This window comes from Rhagoletis zephyria, unplaced genomic scaffold (assembly GCF_001687245.7).
Source record: "Rhagoletis zephyria isolate East Lansing unplaced genomic scaffold, Rhagoletis_zephyria_1.1 Rzeph_scaffold_00513, whole genome shotgun sequence".
NCBI lineage: Eukaryota > Metazoa > Arthropoda > Insecta > Diptera > Tephritidae > Rhagoletis > Rhagoletis zephyria.
In genome coordinates this window covers 93641-110431 of record NW_016157597.1, presented here as the reverse complement: position 1 = coordinate 110431, position 16791 = coordinate 93641, and the positions used below count along the sequence as shown (strand labels likewise).

The following is a 16791-nucleotide window of genomic DNA, read 5'->3' as shown; positions in this document are numbered from 1 at the left end:
GGAAGGTGCCTCTGCCCGGCTGGTTGATGTTCTCGGGAAGACGAAGGCTTGCATCACCGCCATCTAAGAAATCCGTTGGACGGGGCAAGGCAAACAATGTCTGGGGCCTTGCGACGTCTACTACAGCTGCCATGTAAAGGAGCGCAAATTCGGAGTTGCATTTGTGGTGGGAGAGTTTCCGTCGCCGAGTACTGTCGTTCACCCAGGTGGACGAGCGTCTAGCCACAATCCGCATCAAAGCGAGATTCTTCAACATCTCGCTCATCTGCGCCCATGCCCCAACGGAAGAGAAGGATAAGGCATCCAAGGATCTCTTCTATGAGCGCTTGGAGCGCACGTACGAGCGCTGCCCCCGTCATGATATCAAAATCGTGCTTGGCGACTTCAATGCCAGGGTGGGCAAAGAAGGGATCTTTGGAACCACCGTCGGAAAATTCAGCCTCCACGACGAAACGTCCGACAACGGATTGAGGCTGATCGACTTCGCCGGGGCCCGAAACATGGTAGTATGCAGTACTAGGTTCAAGCATAAAAAGATCCATCAAGCTACCTGGCTGTCTCCGGATCGAAAAACGAGAAACCAAATCGATCATGTTGTGATAGACGGAAGGCACGCTTCCAGTGTTTTAGACGTACGCACACTCCGAGGCCCAAACATCGACTCGGACCACTATCTTGTTGCAGCCAAGATACGCACCCGCCTCTGTGCAGCAAAAAATGTGCGCCCAAATATGCAAGGAAAGCTTAACGTCGAAAAGCTGCAATCACAACAGACAGCCAGCGCTTTCGCTACTCGACTCTCACACCTGCTCTCAGAGAGCACTCTTCAACAAACCGACATATGCGAGCAGTGGAACCACATTTCCCGCTCATTAAGTACCGCCGCTGAAGAAGTAGTCGGATTTCAGCGAGCCCGAAAGAACAACTGGTACGATGAGGAGTGTCAGGAAGCTGCAGAGAAAAAAGATGCCGCCTACAGGGCCACGCTGCGATCGGGCGCAACGCGCGCTATGTGGGACCGCTATAGGGATCTGAAGAGGGAAGCGAGACGTATTTGCCGCAACAAGAAGAGAGAGGCCGAAATACGTGAGTGCGAAGAGCTTGAAATGCTGGCCGACAGGAGGAATGCCCGAAAATTTTACCAGAGAGTTAGGCGACTTACGGAAGGTTTAAAGACCGGGGCGCACTCCTGTAAGAACAATAATGGCGACCTAGTAACTGATGTCCAGAGCGTACTTAAATTATGGAGGGAACACTTTTCCGCCCTACTAAATGGTAGCAGCACGGAAAGTTGTGGAGAAGAAGAACCCGAGCCCGCAGTCGATGATGACGGAGTCGACGTTCCACCGCCTGACTATGACGAGGTACGTATAGCAATAACGCGGCTGAAAAACAACAAAGCCGCTGGAGCTGACAGCCTGCCAGCTGAGCTATTCAAGTACGGCGGCGAGGAGTTGATAAGGTGCATGCATCAACTCTTGTGCAGAATATGGTCAGATGAACGCATGCCCGACGACTGGAATTTAAGTGTGCTCTGCCCAATCCACAAGAAAGGTGACCCCGCCATTCGCGCCAACTACCGCGGGATCAGCCTTCTAAGCATAGGTTACAAGGTCTTATCGAGCGTATTGTGTGAAAGACTGAAGCCCACCGTCAATGAACTGATTGGGCCTTATCAGTGTGGCTTTAGACCTGGCAAATCCACCATAGACCAGGTATTCACAATACGCCAAATCTTGGAAAAGACCCGCGAGAAAAGGATCGACACTCACCACCTATTTGTCGACTTTAAAGCCGCTTTTGACAGCACTAAAAGGAGTTGCCTATACGCCGCTATGTCTGAATTTGGCATCCCCTCAAAACTCATACGGCTGTGTAAAATGACGTTGAGCAATACCACCAGCTCCGTCAGAATTGGAAAAGACCTCTCCGAGCCGTTCGCCACAAAACGGGGTTTCAGACAGGGCGACTCCCTTTCATGTGACTTCTTTAATCTGATGTTGGAGAAGATAATAAGAGCTGCAGAACTGAACCGCTCAGGAACAATTTACTACAAGAGCGTGCAATTGCTGGCTTATGCCGATGACATCGACATCATCGGTAACAAAAACCGCGAAGTCTGTTCTGCCTTTTCCAAGTTGGATAGGGAAGCAAAGCGCATGGGTCTGGTGGTAAACGAGGACAAGACGAAGTATCTCCTGTCATCAAACAAACAGTCAGCACATTCGCGCCTTGGCACCCACGTCACTGTTGACAGTTACAATTTCGAGAAAGTAGAGAATTTCGTTTACTTGGGAACCAGCATTAACACCGATAATAATGTCAGCATTGAAATCCAACGTAGAATCACTCTTGCCAACAAGTGCTACTTTGGACTGAGTAGGCAATTCAGGAGTAAAGTCCTCTCTCGACGTACGAAAACCACGCTCTATAAGTCACTCATCATGCCCGTGCTGGTATATGGCGCAGAAGCATGGACAATGACAACATCCGATGAGGCGGCTCTTGGGGTGTTTGAGAGAAAGATTTTGCGGAAGATTTACGGTCCTTTACGCGTTGGCGACGGCGAGTACCGCAGACGATGGAACGATGAGCTGTATGAGCTTTACAACGATATGGACATAGTGCAGCGAATTAAAATACAGCGGCTCCGCTGGCTTGGTCATGTCGTTCGAATGGACACCGACGCTCCAGCTCTGAAAGTATTCAACTCGGAACCCGCTGGTGGTAGCAGAGGAAGAGGGAGGCCCCCACTGCGATGGAAAGATCAGGTGGAGAAGGACTTGGCTTCACTTGGCGTTTCCAATTGGCGTCAGTTGGCACAGAGGAGAAACGACTGGCGTGCTTTGCTGAACTCGGCCAAAATCGCTTAGGCGGTTACAGCGCCAAAAAAAGAAGAAGTGCTTCTCCATTATTTGGTTTCATAGGGATTTGGATACCTTCCTCATTGAAGTAGTAAAGAAAATTCGCTTAAGTGCCTTTTTCGGTTAAGTGCACAAGTTTTTCGTGCAAAGAAGGATGTGCAGCTAGGCAAAATATACTGTACTCGTCAAAGCCTTTACGAAATAATGAGAAACTCTCGCTGCGATCAATTAAATGATAAATTTAAGGTTTTAACGGGACAAATGAAAGATCGCATCAGGCCGTATGATGAAAATTTAAAAGAATTTAATGAAAAGATGAGATATTTCATCTCTGAGTTCAAAATTCGTTGGAATAGGTCCTGTAGACACGAAGAACGTTTTTTGAAAGCAAACAAAAGTTGGCTTGAGTCCTCTATAGGTTTTCCGTGTTCAAAACAAAATAAACGTCAATTGTCAGAAGAAGCTCTAGAGGCGCGAATCAAAGATTTTAAGAGATACAGAGAAGATGTAATGTGGAACGATTTTCCGTCATCCCTTGTCAAATTTGGTTTGGAGACAAACCGGTTTCGGCGTTGTGCCATCTTCAGTGTCATTTTTCGTTCTACCAACAACAAAAATGAGAAGATACAGAGAACATTTTTCTCGCAAGTGCAACAGAAAAAAGACGAATGAAGATATATTCAATGGACTTTTGATTAGTTCCGACCCTGTTGTATCAAGTATCAGAAAACTATCCCAAAAAAAATTGCAGGATTTGCCGAAAGAAGCACAACAGTTGTTAATTATGCAGCCTTATAGCGATGATGAAGATGTTGATAGTGATGACAATGACGCCAGCGAAGATGATGATTATTTTTATTAAAGGTTATATATTCTTAATTGCTTTCTAGGCTTAACAAAAACATGTAGATAATTGTTGAAGAGAAAATTTGTACAATTGGTATTCATTATCATATAAAAAATTACCTAAAAAGGTGATGATGTGGGTGATGTTGATGATGAAAATAGTAATGAAGATAATGATGAGGATAATTATTATAATGACCGAAGAGGAGTTTAACTTGTAATTAATGATGATTAGGATTTTGACAAATTATCATTAATAATAAAAAATAATTATGGGAGTAAAAACTAAATTTTAACTTTTCTCGCTCTTTGGTAAAGCCTTAAAAACCCACGTAAAAAAAAAATCCCTCTAAACTATTTTCGGATTTGTCTTTTTTTTACTTCATTTGGTGCTAGCTATATAAATACATCAAAATATTTTAAATCAAATGTACGTATGAATTGATTTCCACTTTCAGGGTCGATTACCCCACTGTGAGCTGGTGCGAAATGATTTTTTTTTATGATTAGCTTACTCTGTTAGTTTAAGCAGAAGGAATCCATTCACTGATTTTTGAAGAAAATTAGAAGTTTTTGGTACATTTAATTTTAATTTAATTTTTGATCTCAAGAGTGTCGGATTTTTAACGAATTCGTTCAACGTTATTTTTTGAGCAGCCACTTCCAACGGGAATAAAACTGTCAAATTATAAGCCAGTACTATGAAATTTCAACCTCATAATGGTAGATCTATTGTCTAACGATGTGCATTGCAACTTTTTAGTACATTCAAACAATTGCCGTACAGGAATGGCTGGAACGCGTACCGATTTTAAGTGAGCAATGCTTTAAGGATCACTCTCGCCAACAAGTGCTACTTTGGACTGAGTAGGAAATTGAGAAGCAAATTCCTCTCTCGTCGTACAAAAATCATTAACGATTTAACGATGAGCTGTATGAGCTACGTTATGGACATAGTCCAGCGAATTAAAATTCAGCGGCTCCGCTGGCTAGGTCATGTCGTTCAAATGGACAGAAACGCTACTGCTCAGAAAGTATTCAACGCGGGTCGTGATGCTGGTAACAGAGGAAGAGGAAGGCGTTCGAAAGACATGGGGGAAAAGGATTTGGTTTCACTTGGCATTGCTAATTGGCGTCAGTTGGCACAGAAGAGACACGACTGGCATGCGGTTTTGGACGCAACCAATCATCATGAAATTTTGCTGCTGTCATTTAGTTTAACTTAAAATATAGATAGATTTAATATCGATTAGACAAGCGGTCGTGGCACCTCCCATACAAACGGAATTATGCATACTGCATATATCTGGAAGTAGTATTTGTGGTATCCACAGTACTGGACCTTGGTATAAAGATAGATATGTATATAAAAACAAAATTTGGTCTTATTTTATCTTATAGATCTTTTGAAGTGTCGAAAAATTGCAAAAGTGGCCAATTTCAAATTTTTTTTATACAATTTTGAAATCCAATTCGTCTGATGGATTCTACCTGATGTCGATGAGTTGGTCAGAAATGAGTGAAAAATAAAAAAAAAACTCAGTTCTTCAATAACATGCACTTGTTTTCCCACAAATACGAAAATCTCAATCTATGAATTTATTTTAAAACCAAAGTGATTTAATGAACAAATCAGTCAGCAAGCATGTGGAGGTTTGATTTCATATCATACCACTTCTACATAGTTTCTATGTCCTGGTGGATTCGTTCACCATGTTCTTCGCTAGTGTTTTTGTTTCACTAAGATTTTTTTTTTTTAATTCTTCTCCTCTTTCTACTCAATCCATCGACATGAGGTATAAGCCATCAGACTAATTGGATTTTCATTAATACGTGTTTTTTCTTCGGAAAAACTACGCCCAAATTTATATTTTTAATGTTTTTTTTTGTTTTTGAAATTTGTCACTTTTACCACTTCAACAGTTTTTTTTCTCAAAAACTGGACGTGGTAGAAAAATTTATTAATTTGGATGAATTATTTTTAAACCTCATGGAGGAGAGTTGCCTCCTATTTAAAGACTCAAATTGGGAATCAGGGAATAAGGCAATTGAAAGAAAGATGTTTAAGGTTTTAGTTTGAAAATATTAAATATATATATATTTAGGAGGCGTATCTCCTCCATATATATATATATATATATATATATTTTTGGCTGAGCTTATGTAAGTATGTAGACTGAAGAGCAAAATTGGAACAATAAAACGGAAAGTCAAATTTGTGGTAATGTACCTACTTTTTCAATTTATTAAATTTATGGTAATTCAAATTTGCACTTCGCCTTACCAATGTTTAACTTTAAGTTAGACAATAAACATTTTAAGATTCGCTATGGAAACTCAAAAAAAAATTACCGAATAAAAATGAACTGCATTGGAGGAGTCCTGGCTCATTTCCTGAAATTTTGTAATCAAGGTGTTTGAGATTTTCGCTGTGCGTGCTTTAAGTGCACATACCAAGCAAAAAAAAAATTCAAAGTTTTTGCAAAACGTTTCTGATCGTCCACGCTATAAAAAAAAGAAATCATATCAGCCAAATGGCGGGCATCAGTCTCCAAGGTCAAGAGACCACAAAAAAAAATGCTATTCCAGGCTGGACATATTGGAGGGTCTCTGAATGCCAATAAACTGTGATTCCAAATCAAAAATTACTGTTTTTCACCACAAATCAAGTGACGACATTATGTAAGACGTGGAAACAAGTTGTTGCAGCACAAAGATAAAGCGAAGCCTGCCTTGACAACCAGAAACATTTTTAGTCAGAAACGCATTTTTACCAGGAAAAAGCATTGGATTGGTATTATTTTGAAACGAGCATTTACAAGTCCTTCTTAACCAGCAACATTATCAGAGCAAAATTTAATATTAATTAATATTTTAACTCTCGAGGATAAAATGAAACGTTTTCAGTCGGAATATTTGTCCAGGTGCTGTGGAAATGCATAAGTGATACTCCTAACCAGGGCTGGGCACTTTATGATTACGATTGCATTCTGTTTACTTAGAATTACGATTACTGTAATTGAAATCCCGAACTGTAATTGTAAATATAACGTGCTTGATTGCGAATACTTTAATTGTAGGGATGTGCCGGGTATCCGGTACATATCCGGAATCCGGCTTATTTGGCCGTTTTTCTGTTATCCGACTATCCGGCCGGATACTGGCTAAAATCCGGCCGGATTTCCGGATTTAGATTATAGAAGATTCATTTTAAAAATCTAGTTCAGAAGTTTTTTGTACTTGTTTGATCATGTTTTTCATGATTACGATTCCAGTAATCATAGTCCTTGAATTTTTAAGACTACAATTATTATAATCATAACGGTAACATTTATAATTATAATTAAAGTAATCGTAATCGCATACACTGAGGGAAATAATGCATAGTAAAAATGAATACTTTATATTTGATTATCGTTTAAAAATGTTCGTATTTAAAAATAATATTTTCATACAAAATTTATTACGCACGTATTTTGCTGTCCACATCTGAGTATGTATATATGGATATGTAAAGTGCACATACGCACCCCAAGCATGCAGAGCGCCACCCTGAGAGCGGTGACAACACACACATATAGATAGTACATACATGTTTATCCGTACAAATCGCGTGCTGTGGTGTTGATGGATATTCAACATTTGAAAGTGAATTTATATGTCTGGGTGTAGCTGAGTGCGCAAAGATGCTTGCCACAAGTTGTTGATGTCCGGTGATGGTCGGGTTCGAATTCCACTGCAGGCAACATAGGTTAGGTTAGGTTGATGTGGCAGTCGGTTCAATTTACCAACTCACTTAGACCTTTTGAAGGTCCATTGTGGTACCACTGCAGAACACGGGAACCTCGGTGACTATTCTTCAGAGAACCAATTTGAGGCTCTTATAAAGCGTAGAATCGGTTTTATTCCTACGCGTGATAGTTCCGTAAGAGAGCTAAAGAAGGGCCTGCCTAAAAAGCTTGCTCTCCTCTTGGCCAAAGCTGGGCAGCTGCAGAAGAAGTGCTCTACGGTTTCTTCCTCTTCCTCATCTCTGCAACTTCTGCAATATTCGTGGGAGAAAATTCCTAGTCTTGAAGAGTGCCTGCCAAATAGCCAGTGACCGGTTACACAAGCCGTGACCTTCGCAATGTCCTCTCTTGAGAGGCACAGCAACTCTTTCGTCTTTTTCTTTTCTATTTGCGGCCAAAGCAGCCTGGTTGTTCTACATGTGCCCTCCTCTAGCCATGACCTGTTGGCCTCTTGGATCATGCTATTTCGAAGTTCTAATTTGCAGGTTGACATGGGTATCCCAATAGTGCCCCTGTTTTCACATAGGCTGCAGGCAACATGCAAATAAATTTTTTTTTAAGTTTTTGTCTTGATTATTCACTTCACGGATGCTTTTTCACTACGAACGCGGTCATTTTAATATGCGCGTAATTGAATTGAATATTTACCAATATACAGTACTTTCGTTGACGTTTATAGTAAGATCAATTACGTTTCTATTTGATTTTAATATTTTTTTCCCTCAGTGTATAATTTAAGGATTACAATTAAGCAATCGTAATTAAAATGTAATCGTTATCAAAAATTACCCAGCTCTGCTCCTAACCCCTCAAAATATTTAGGGCAGTTTTCTGAAGTAACCTTTAAGTTTAAAGCTCATTTAATATTTAAAGGTTGGATTAAAAGTAAAGCAATGTCTAAAGTTAAGCATTTCTATTATCGGCTTACGACGAATGTATATTTCTTGGTTGTAAAACAATTTAAAACGGATAGTAAAATGCTTTACTTTAGACAGCAATCATTAATTTTAATGCAACCTTGAAATATAAAGTGAGCTTTAAAGTTACAGGTTACTTGAGAAAACGGTGATTTAACTATTAGGATATTTTTCGCAGGCTCTTATCAATTTTAACAGGACAATGAACCGAAACATGCTCCGAAACTGGGGCCAATTAGGTATAACTCCCAAGTTTTTATAATCATGGAATGGCCTTTGTAAAGCCCAGATTTGAAACTGGGAAGAAAACTTATGTTTGAAAGTGCTACTGTCCAATTAGGGAAATGCACCCAATCGCATGCAAGACCTTGGGCATGGCGTTGAGGAAAACCTGTACGCAATCTAAACAGATTTCCTTCAAAAACTGTGTAAAAGTATCCCAAGGTGACAATAAAAGCTAAAATATTCAAATTGGTTATGGCCAATTTATTAAAAGTCAAGCAAATGGTAAAACTTTCTATCGGGTGCAAAACTGGAACATGCTAGTTGCTACGTTTTTTTGCAATTTTCTTCTTTATCTGCTTGTATTAATGATTGTTTTTATGGCCTTCTGATGAAATAAACATTGGAAATGTGAAATCCGAAACTAGAACACAAAAAAGTCTTAATATATTGCGAATATATCGCAAGAAAATTCACATTATGTATTACTGTTCAGGTTTTGATCCTCGGTGTATATGTTGAGTTTTATAGAAAAAAATTACACCTAATGTAGCAGGCGGAAACTTCATATACTCAGCGAAGCGGGTGAGGGAAATCTAATATTTAGTAAAGACTCTTAATATTTAAATAAATGGACGTTTACCATTTTCATTCCGCTGTCCTGGGTTTTCGTGTCCATTCTGATATTCCAAGGGGATAGGATAACTGCCGCCCGGTACCGATACTACTGTTGAAGCCACGTTTGGGGAATTTTGAGTGGTAACAGGTGCGAGATTACGGGCCATCAGTACAGCGTTGGCGTAGGGCAACGATTGCATGCCGTAACTTTGCTGTGGAATGTCCTGTGGTCGTTGAATATGTGGTGGAAAATGTGTATTGCCTGGATAGCTAACTGCACCGTATAACATTTGTGCATTTGGCACGCCTTGATAATCTAAACCCGCCATTGTTCTTACCATTTCTGGCACACCACCTATATAACCTCCAGATACGGGGCCACCTGATAGTCCCATACGATCATCGCGCATAAGCGAATGATACAGATTGATTGCGTCCACCAAATCACTGGATAATTGCGTTAGTTGTGCATGCTTGCGATCAACACGCTCCAACTCGGCATCAATAAGTGGTCCCATTTGATGTACTTGCTGCTCTAAGCGCAGCATTTCTTCGCTATCTTGCGAAGGGTCTTCAGGGTTCGCTTCGTGCAGAAGATGCAATAGACGGTCAATCTTTACTTCATCGATTTCGATTCGTTGTTCGGCAACTGCCGCTGCGGCAGCCTCAGTCTTTAATTGCAATGCTTTGGTATCATCTTCAAATTGCACACTCTTTTTCGTTTTATTGTGTTGATTGATATCTAAACGTTCCGGGTCAACAGACAAGTCAGCGGTTACAAAGTTCGATGGAAACAAACCTTCCCCGCGTTGGTTATAGCCTTTCCACCAATTCAGATCGGAGTCATCTAGTACATGTATAATCTCGCCTGAAAAAAACGTCAATTCATTCTCTTCAGCCGCTTCAAAATCATACAAAGCCCGAACTTTACGCGGTTCAGGTTGTGAATTGGCAGAGTTATTCGAAGTCCCTCCTGCAGAAGTGATGCTAGCCATTGATCCAGATCCAGAAAATGATGGATATAATGATTGCTATGAAATAAAGTTTAAAAAATATTAATTTTTATAAAGAAGTAAAAAAAGTTCATATTTAAAATGTGTCATGGAATTTTTCTTATAAGGCCCTATCGAGCATAATATGTGAAAGACTGTAACCCTTCATGAACCAACTGATTTAATCTTATCAGTGTGATAAAGCAAATCGATTTTAAAGCGGCTTTTGATAGCAAGAAGATTTCTAACAAAGATGAGAAGCTGCCTATAAGACGTCATGTCCAAATTTGGGATCCCCGCAGAACTAATAGCTGTATAGATGGACGTGGAGCATAGCCATCAGCTCCGTTCATATTTGGAAGGACCTCTTTTTGCGCCGTTTGAGACCAAGAGAGGCTTTAGACAAGGCGATTCACTCTCGTGCATCTTTTACAATCTCATGCTGAAAAGCGTAATAACATCTGGCAATCTGAATTGCAACGGCACCATATACAGCAAAAGCACTATGCTGCGCTCGAATGCAGATGATATTGACATATTCGGGACGCCAGCGGCCACTTTGGGCTCAGTAGAAAATTGAAAAGCAGAATCGCTTAGACGGTTACAACGCCAATCATGAAGAATAATACATCATAAAATTAGTTAATTTATTCAATAAAAAGACTTTAAAGAAATTCGCAGCTAAATGACTTGATTTTCTATGGAAGTTGTTCATCACCAGGGCCGAAGAAAATAAGCAAGAAAAAATCCATTTTAAGCGCTTATATAAGCATCAAAACATTGGTAAATATGCTTGCAAATATGCTCGCAAAACAACAAAGTTTAGTGTACAGTTTAATGCTTTTTAGGGATGTACCGGGTATTCGGTAAATATCCGGAATCCGGCTTATCCGGCCGTTCTTCTGTTATCCGACTATCCGGCTGGATACTGCCTAAAATCCGGCCGGATTTCCGGATTTCGATTATAGAAGATTAACTTTAAAAATCTAGTTCAGAAGTTTTTTTGTAGTTTTTTAATCAAATTTAATAGTATCTAATTAGTAATTAAGAGTTAAAAATTTATATATTTTTCATTATAAAAAGAAGCATTTCTGCATTATCGGGCAACATAAATAAGGATAGTATTAGGTTCTAAACACTCCCCAGTGGTAAAAGTGGTAATGCATTACATGCGTGATAAATAATATAATGTAGGGCTGTGCGATTAATTGATTACTCAAAATTTTAATTAATCATAAAGTAAATAACTCAATTATTCGATTAATCGGAAATTATGATTACTCAAAAGTTCAGTTACTCGAGTAATCAAGATTTTTGATTAACCAAAAACAAAAATATTTGAGTAATTTGCTTTATGATTAATCAACATTTCGAGTAAAATGAGTAATCAACATTTCAACTCTTTACATATGTATAAAGTAGTTAAAGTTCCTTGATACTTTGAAAACAACGTTTCTGTTTTCAAAAATTAAAAGGAAACATTTTTTCATATACAGAATGTAAAAAAGAAAATAAGCATTTTCCAAAGTAAACTCTTTTAACGAGCAAAATTATTTTTTTTGAGTAATCATATTTCAAGTAACTCGATTAATCATCGTTTTGAGTAATCAAAATCTTGATTACTCGAGTAATTGATTAACCGAATAATTGATTAACCAACTTGCTCGAGTAATCGAATAATCGCACAGCCCTAATATAATGTATTTCTAATGAGTTCCAGATTCTATTTCTGTTTAATATGTAATCAGAATTCTAATGTATCCAAAAACTCGCAAATATTTCATATTAAATCACTGGTAATGCAAAAATGAGTGCCCCACTTTTCCTAGGACATCGACGTGGGAAAAATAACGCATTTTCGAATACGAAAACGGCTGTTTTACCGATTATTTTTTCNAAACAATCGTGGTACAAAGCTCAATAAAAATATTAAAAATAAAATGTTAACAAGCCACAATAACATTGACAAATAAATTTGGAAATTCTTTGCGCCTATATATATAATGCGCCTATGCTTGCACCAAATAAAAAGATCTTTTTGTCTGGGTTCTCCATTTCTCAATCGCTGCCCTTTTTCTTGAACGGTTCCTGCCTTGTCTACCCAAAGTTTGGNAGATTCTATTTCTGTTTAATATGTAATCAGAATTCTAATGTATCCAAAAACTCGCAAATATTTCATATTAAATCACTGGTAATGCAAAAATGAGTGCCCCACTTTTCCTAGGACATCGACGTGGGAAAAATAACGCATTTTCGAATACGAAAACGGCTGTTTTACCGATTATTTTTTCGATAACTATACATTAATTTTCCCACTGGGTCTGTTTGAGTTCACTGAGGAAGGTGATGTTTCATTGCCAGTGTAAACAAATTTGGAAATTCTTTACGACTATGCTTACACCAAATAAAAGGATCTTCTTGTCTGGGTTCTCCATTTCTAAATCGCTGCCCTTTTTCTTGAACGGTTCCGACCTTGTCTACCCAAAGTTTTTCTATCCAGATCACTACAAAAACTGGAATCAACATCAGAGCCGTTGGCGATTTCCTCAAAGCATTGCCAAATATCCTGGGTAGCTCGCTCTTCAATAGAAGCTTTCACTAGAGTTCAGCTTTTTTCATATGATTCAACTGGTTTCTCCATGCTAGCTGATTTATATATTCGAATTAGTTCACCATCCACCGTTTTTAGAATTATTGATGTTAGAAAAAACGAGTTTTGGAATGTGGGTCACAAAAATTTGCAACAATGAAGCATTACGACCGATATGGGAAGCGAGACGATACGTAAGCATGCATAATGGTTTCCATCATAGTTTTTAATAAAAATACAGCCACGCGTTTTTGCTTAGCGGCGTTCATTATTGTTTATCGTTTGTCTTTGACGTTTCCCTCTATTTACCAAAAATAATCGATAAATCACGGATGCAGAAGGAAAAGTTATCTTTTTCATACTGGATTATTTTGTGACTCGGATTTCAGGGGAACAATTTTGTATTATTAATTGCGTATTGGATAGTTAAGCTCGAAAAAGCAGATAATCTGGTCATAAGTATGTCGCTAAACAAAAAACTGAATATAACAATATTGTGAGCAGCAGTCTACCGGATATCCGAATCCTACTCTTATTTTTTACTTGGTATCCGGAATCCGGTTATCCGGCAAAATCTCTATCCGGCACATCCCTAGTTTTTTTATTCAGTTTATTTCAATAATAATAATAATAATAATAATAATAATAATAGATTGGCGCTTACACATATGTTAGTGTTTGGCCGAGCTTCTCCTCCGATTTGTGGCGTGCGCCTTGATGTTGTCACACAAAGCGGAGGGACCTACAGTTTTACGCCGACTACGAACGGCGATTGTATTTTTTTTTTATGAGAAGCTGGTTTTCATGGCAGAAATCCTCTCGGAGGTTTGCCATTGCCTGCCGACGGACGACCGCTGTTAAGAAAAAACCGTTTTTTTTTATATTTTTTTGCGATGTTGCTTTGACCAGGGCTTGAACCCAGGTGTTGTGGAGTGGAAGCGCGCACTGCTTACCACTACACCCCAGCGGCAAGGATTGAAAAATTAAAATGGACAATTAAGTGTTGCTTGTGTAAGGAATGTCCCACGGCAACACTTTAGTTTAATAGTTTGTAGTTGTAAGAAGTTTTATGTGGCAACGTTAGATTTGTGATTTGGGTAAACAACACTTTAGTTAACTGGTCCATATTCGTAAAAGTATTTATGTGCCAACGTAACATTGGTAGTTTGTAAGAAATTGTTGTTAATGTGGGTACCCTGAAAATGTAATAAGAGAAAAAGAAGAATAAAAATGCCCTCTTCCGGTTGGGACATCAAAGCGTGAGGTACGCAAGAAAAACGCTCTCTAATTAATCAGAAGATTCCAGGGTCATGTTGGGCTATTTCAGCCCTTCAGAAGTGGGTATTGCCCAAAAAGCTAATCGGAAGTTTGCTTAAATAATATATCTGTGTACACGAATTGTGATGTCGGAAATATCCGGGTTAGGAGAAAGCCTTATGGAGGTGTTAGCACAAGCCGGAATTGCGTTTCCGAAAACCGCGACCATCGCGCAACTGCGTTCACTTTGTGATGAGGTCATGGGTGTCCAAGTGAGCGCTGCTAATAATCCAACTCAGGACAAAACTTCGGAACCTAACCTGTTGGTAACTGACGTATCTGAGGTAGTCGATTCCCCTATGTCTTCCGTTGCTGCGCATGTATCGGAGGACAATGCCAATATTCCTGCTACTTCCGTCACTAGTGCTACGGCCAATGTAGAAAGAGACAGCCAGAGCGCTCCTCCATCCTAGTTTACGGGAGCTGAGGACTTGGAGCCGGGAATTACACGGTTGAGGAAACAACGAGAAATTTTAACTTTAGAACGCGAGATCCAACAACTGCAAGATCAATCGCATCAGGGTGGTTTTATCGACATAGCTACAGTCGAGGCGATGGTACCTAAGTTTGCCGGTGACGACAAATATGATATCCGCAAATGGTTTTTCGAGCTGGAGGACGTTTTTGTAATAATGCGCGTTAATAAGCGAATGCAGCTGCTGTGCTTGCGTCGGTTCTTGGATGGGACTGCGAAATTGTTCGCCAGAACGGCGGTAGCACCAGACTACCTCAGCATGAAAGCGGCTCTAACCGAACAGTTCGCGATCGCTTATTCTTTGCTGGATGTGTATGAGGAGCTCAAGGAAACTAAAGGGCAATCAGTGTCCAGCGTTATTTGTTGGAGATGCAGGTGATCGCGAGCAAAGCGAACATACCAGAGCGAGATCTTCTTGATGCTGTTATTGCCGGTATAGGCGATAAGTCAGGGGCGGCAACGATGCTCTACCACGCGAACACCGTGCGAGAGCTAAAAGTGCAGATAGACCGCTACGAGAAGTTCCGCCCGAAAGCTTTGGCCGGCGTGAAGACCGTCAAACCAAATCCTGCGGTTGCCGTGGGCGCAGCTACTGCCCAGTCTGAGGCACCACGTTGCTACAATTGCCCATTGTCCAAAGCCGAAGCGAGCAATGGGTTCGTGTTTCAAATGTGGAGAGTTAGGGCATCTCTACCAAGCCTGCCCGAGGCGAGGATTAGTGGCTGCTGTCAACAAACCAGCGCAGACTTCGACAAGTGAGGAGAAAGAAGCCGAATTAGTGAGAGCAGTGCGTGAATTACAAACGGTAAGTGTCGCTTTTAAAGATAGGCAAGACAGGTGCACAAAGTTTTTTGATTTTTTATCCCTTCTTGAATCGGGTAGTCCGAGGAGTTTTATTAAGAGGTCTTGTGTCCCAAACCTGAAGCATGGAAAGCTAGAGCGGTCAAAATATGTAGGAGTAGGTAATTCTCAAATATGTATGTAGTTATGGCAATATTAAATGTTTTTTACGATTTGACAATCAGTATGTTTCGCAGGAATTGTCTCTACTGTCGGACACCGACCTTGATGTACCATTGCTGATGGGACGCGATCTCTTAAAGAAGTTTAATATAATTTTGTGTAAATTGAAGTCTAAAAGAACATATTCGAAACATAAATTGTTTGAAATTAAAAATGCTTGTTTATCCAGCGTTTCCGTTACTGGTGGCTTTACGGAAGCTAACCTGAATCCTGGTTGAAGCGAGCAACAAAGCAAACAGTTGCGGGACTTGATTGTGAGATTTTATTGTGATCCCTTACCTGATTCCGAAAAGGAGCCTTACGACCTAAAAATGAAGCTAAATTTAACTGACGCCTTATCATTGTGCACCTCGTCGGCTATCATTCTCAGAGAAAGCTGAAGTTCAAGCAATGGTCGATGAACTTTTAGCGAAGGGAATAATTAGGTAAAGTAGCTCACCCTATGCCTCAGCCACGGTTGTGGTACGTAAGAAAAGCGGGGAAGGTAGATTGTGTATTGACTATAGATATACCCTTGGTTGAAGATTGTATAAAGTATCTTGAAGGAAAAAAATATTTCACAGCTCTGGATCTTAAAAATGGTTTCCACCAGGTGGAGATGGATGAAGGTTCAATAAAATATACTTCTTTCGTAACACCAGGGGGTCAGTATGAATTAGGGATGATCCCGGGATCCCGGTCTTTTTTAAGTCCCGAATATCCCGGGATTAGTCCATTTAAATCCCGGGATTGCTGGAAACAATTTTTTTGTTAGGCAATTAAATTTTTATCACAAATATCCCCTCTCAAGGCCAAATTAAGAATTTTTTGCAACCCTTAATGCTATAATTTCTTTAAGATCGCATTACCATCAAAAGAAGGAATAATTTTGCTTCGCTCGAAATGGAATAGGTGATGCACTTATATATTTATTGTTTAGTTAAATGTGTTAACTTTTTTATTATTACTTAAATATACTGATAATATCTTAAATTGATCTCAAACCGTGATTCAAAAAATTTTATATAGTTATATAGGCAGTTACTGCTGTACCAAATACAGTCACTTACAAAAATATTTTGGATTGAGTTTTTTGCAATATTCAAAATATTTTTCATGGTATTTTTTTGTTAGTTAAAAAAAATATATAGCTCATTTTA

At 39.5% G+C, this 16791-nt stretch overlaps 1 protein-coding gene across 1 annotated transcript in view; it reads right to left on the bottom strand.

The window, feature by feature from the left end:
• Positions 1 to 16791, bottom strand: part of Stam (signal transducing adaptor molecule) — a 121834-nt gene that overhangs the window by 72283 nt on the left and 32760 nt on the right. Inside the window, exon 4 of the mRNA XM_017612205.1 lies at positions 9281 to 10286. Coding sequence (XP_017467694.1) covers positions 9281 to 10286 — 1006 coding nt within the window. The remainder of the gene's footprint in view (positions 1 to 9280; positions 10287 to 16791) is intronic.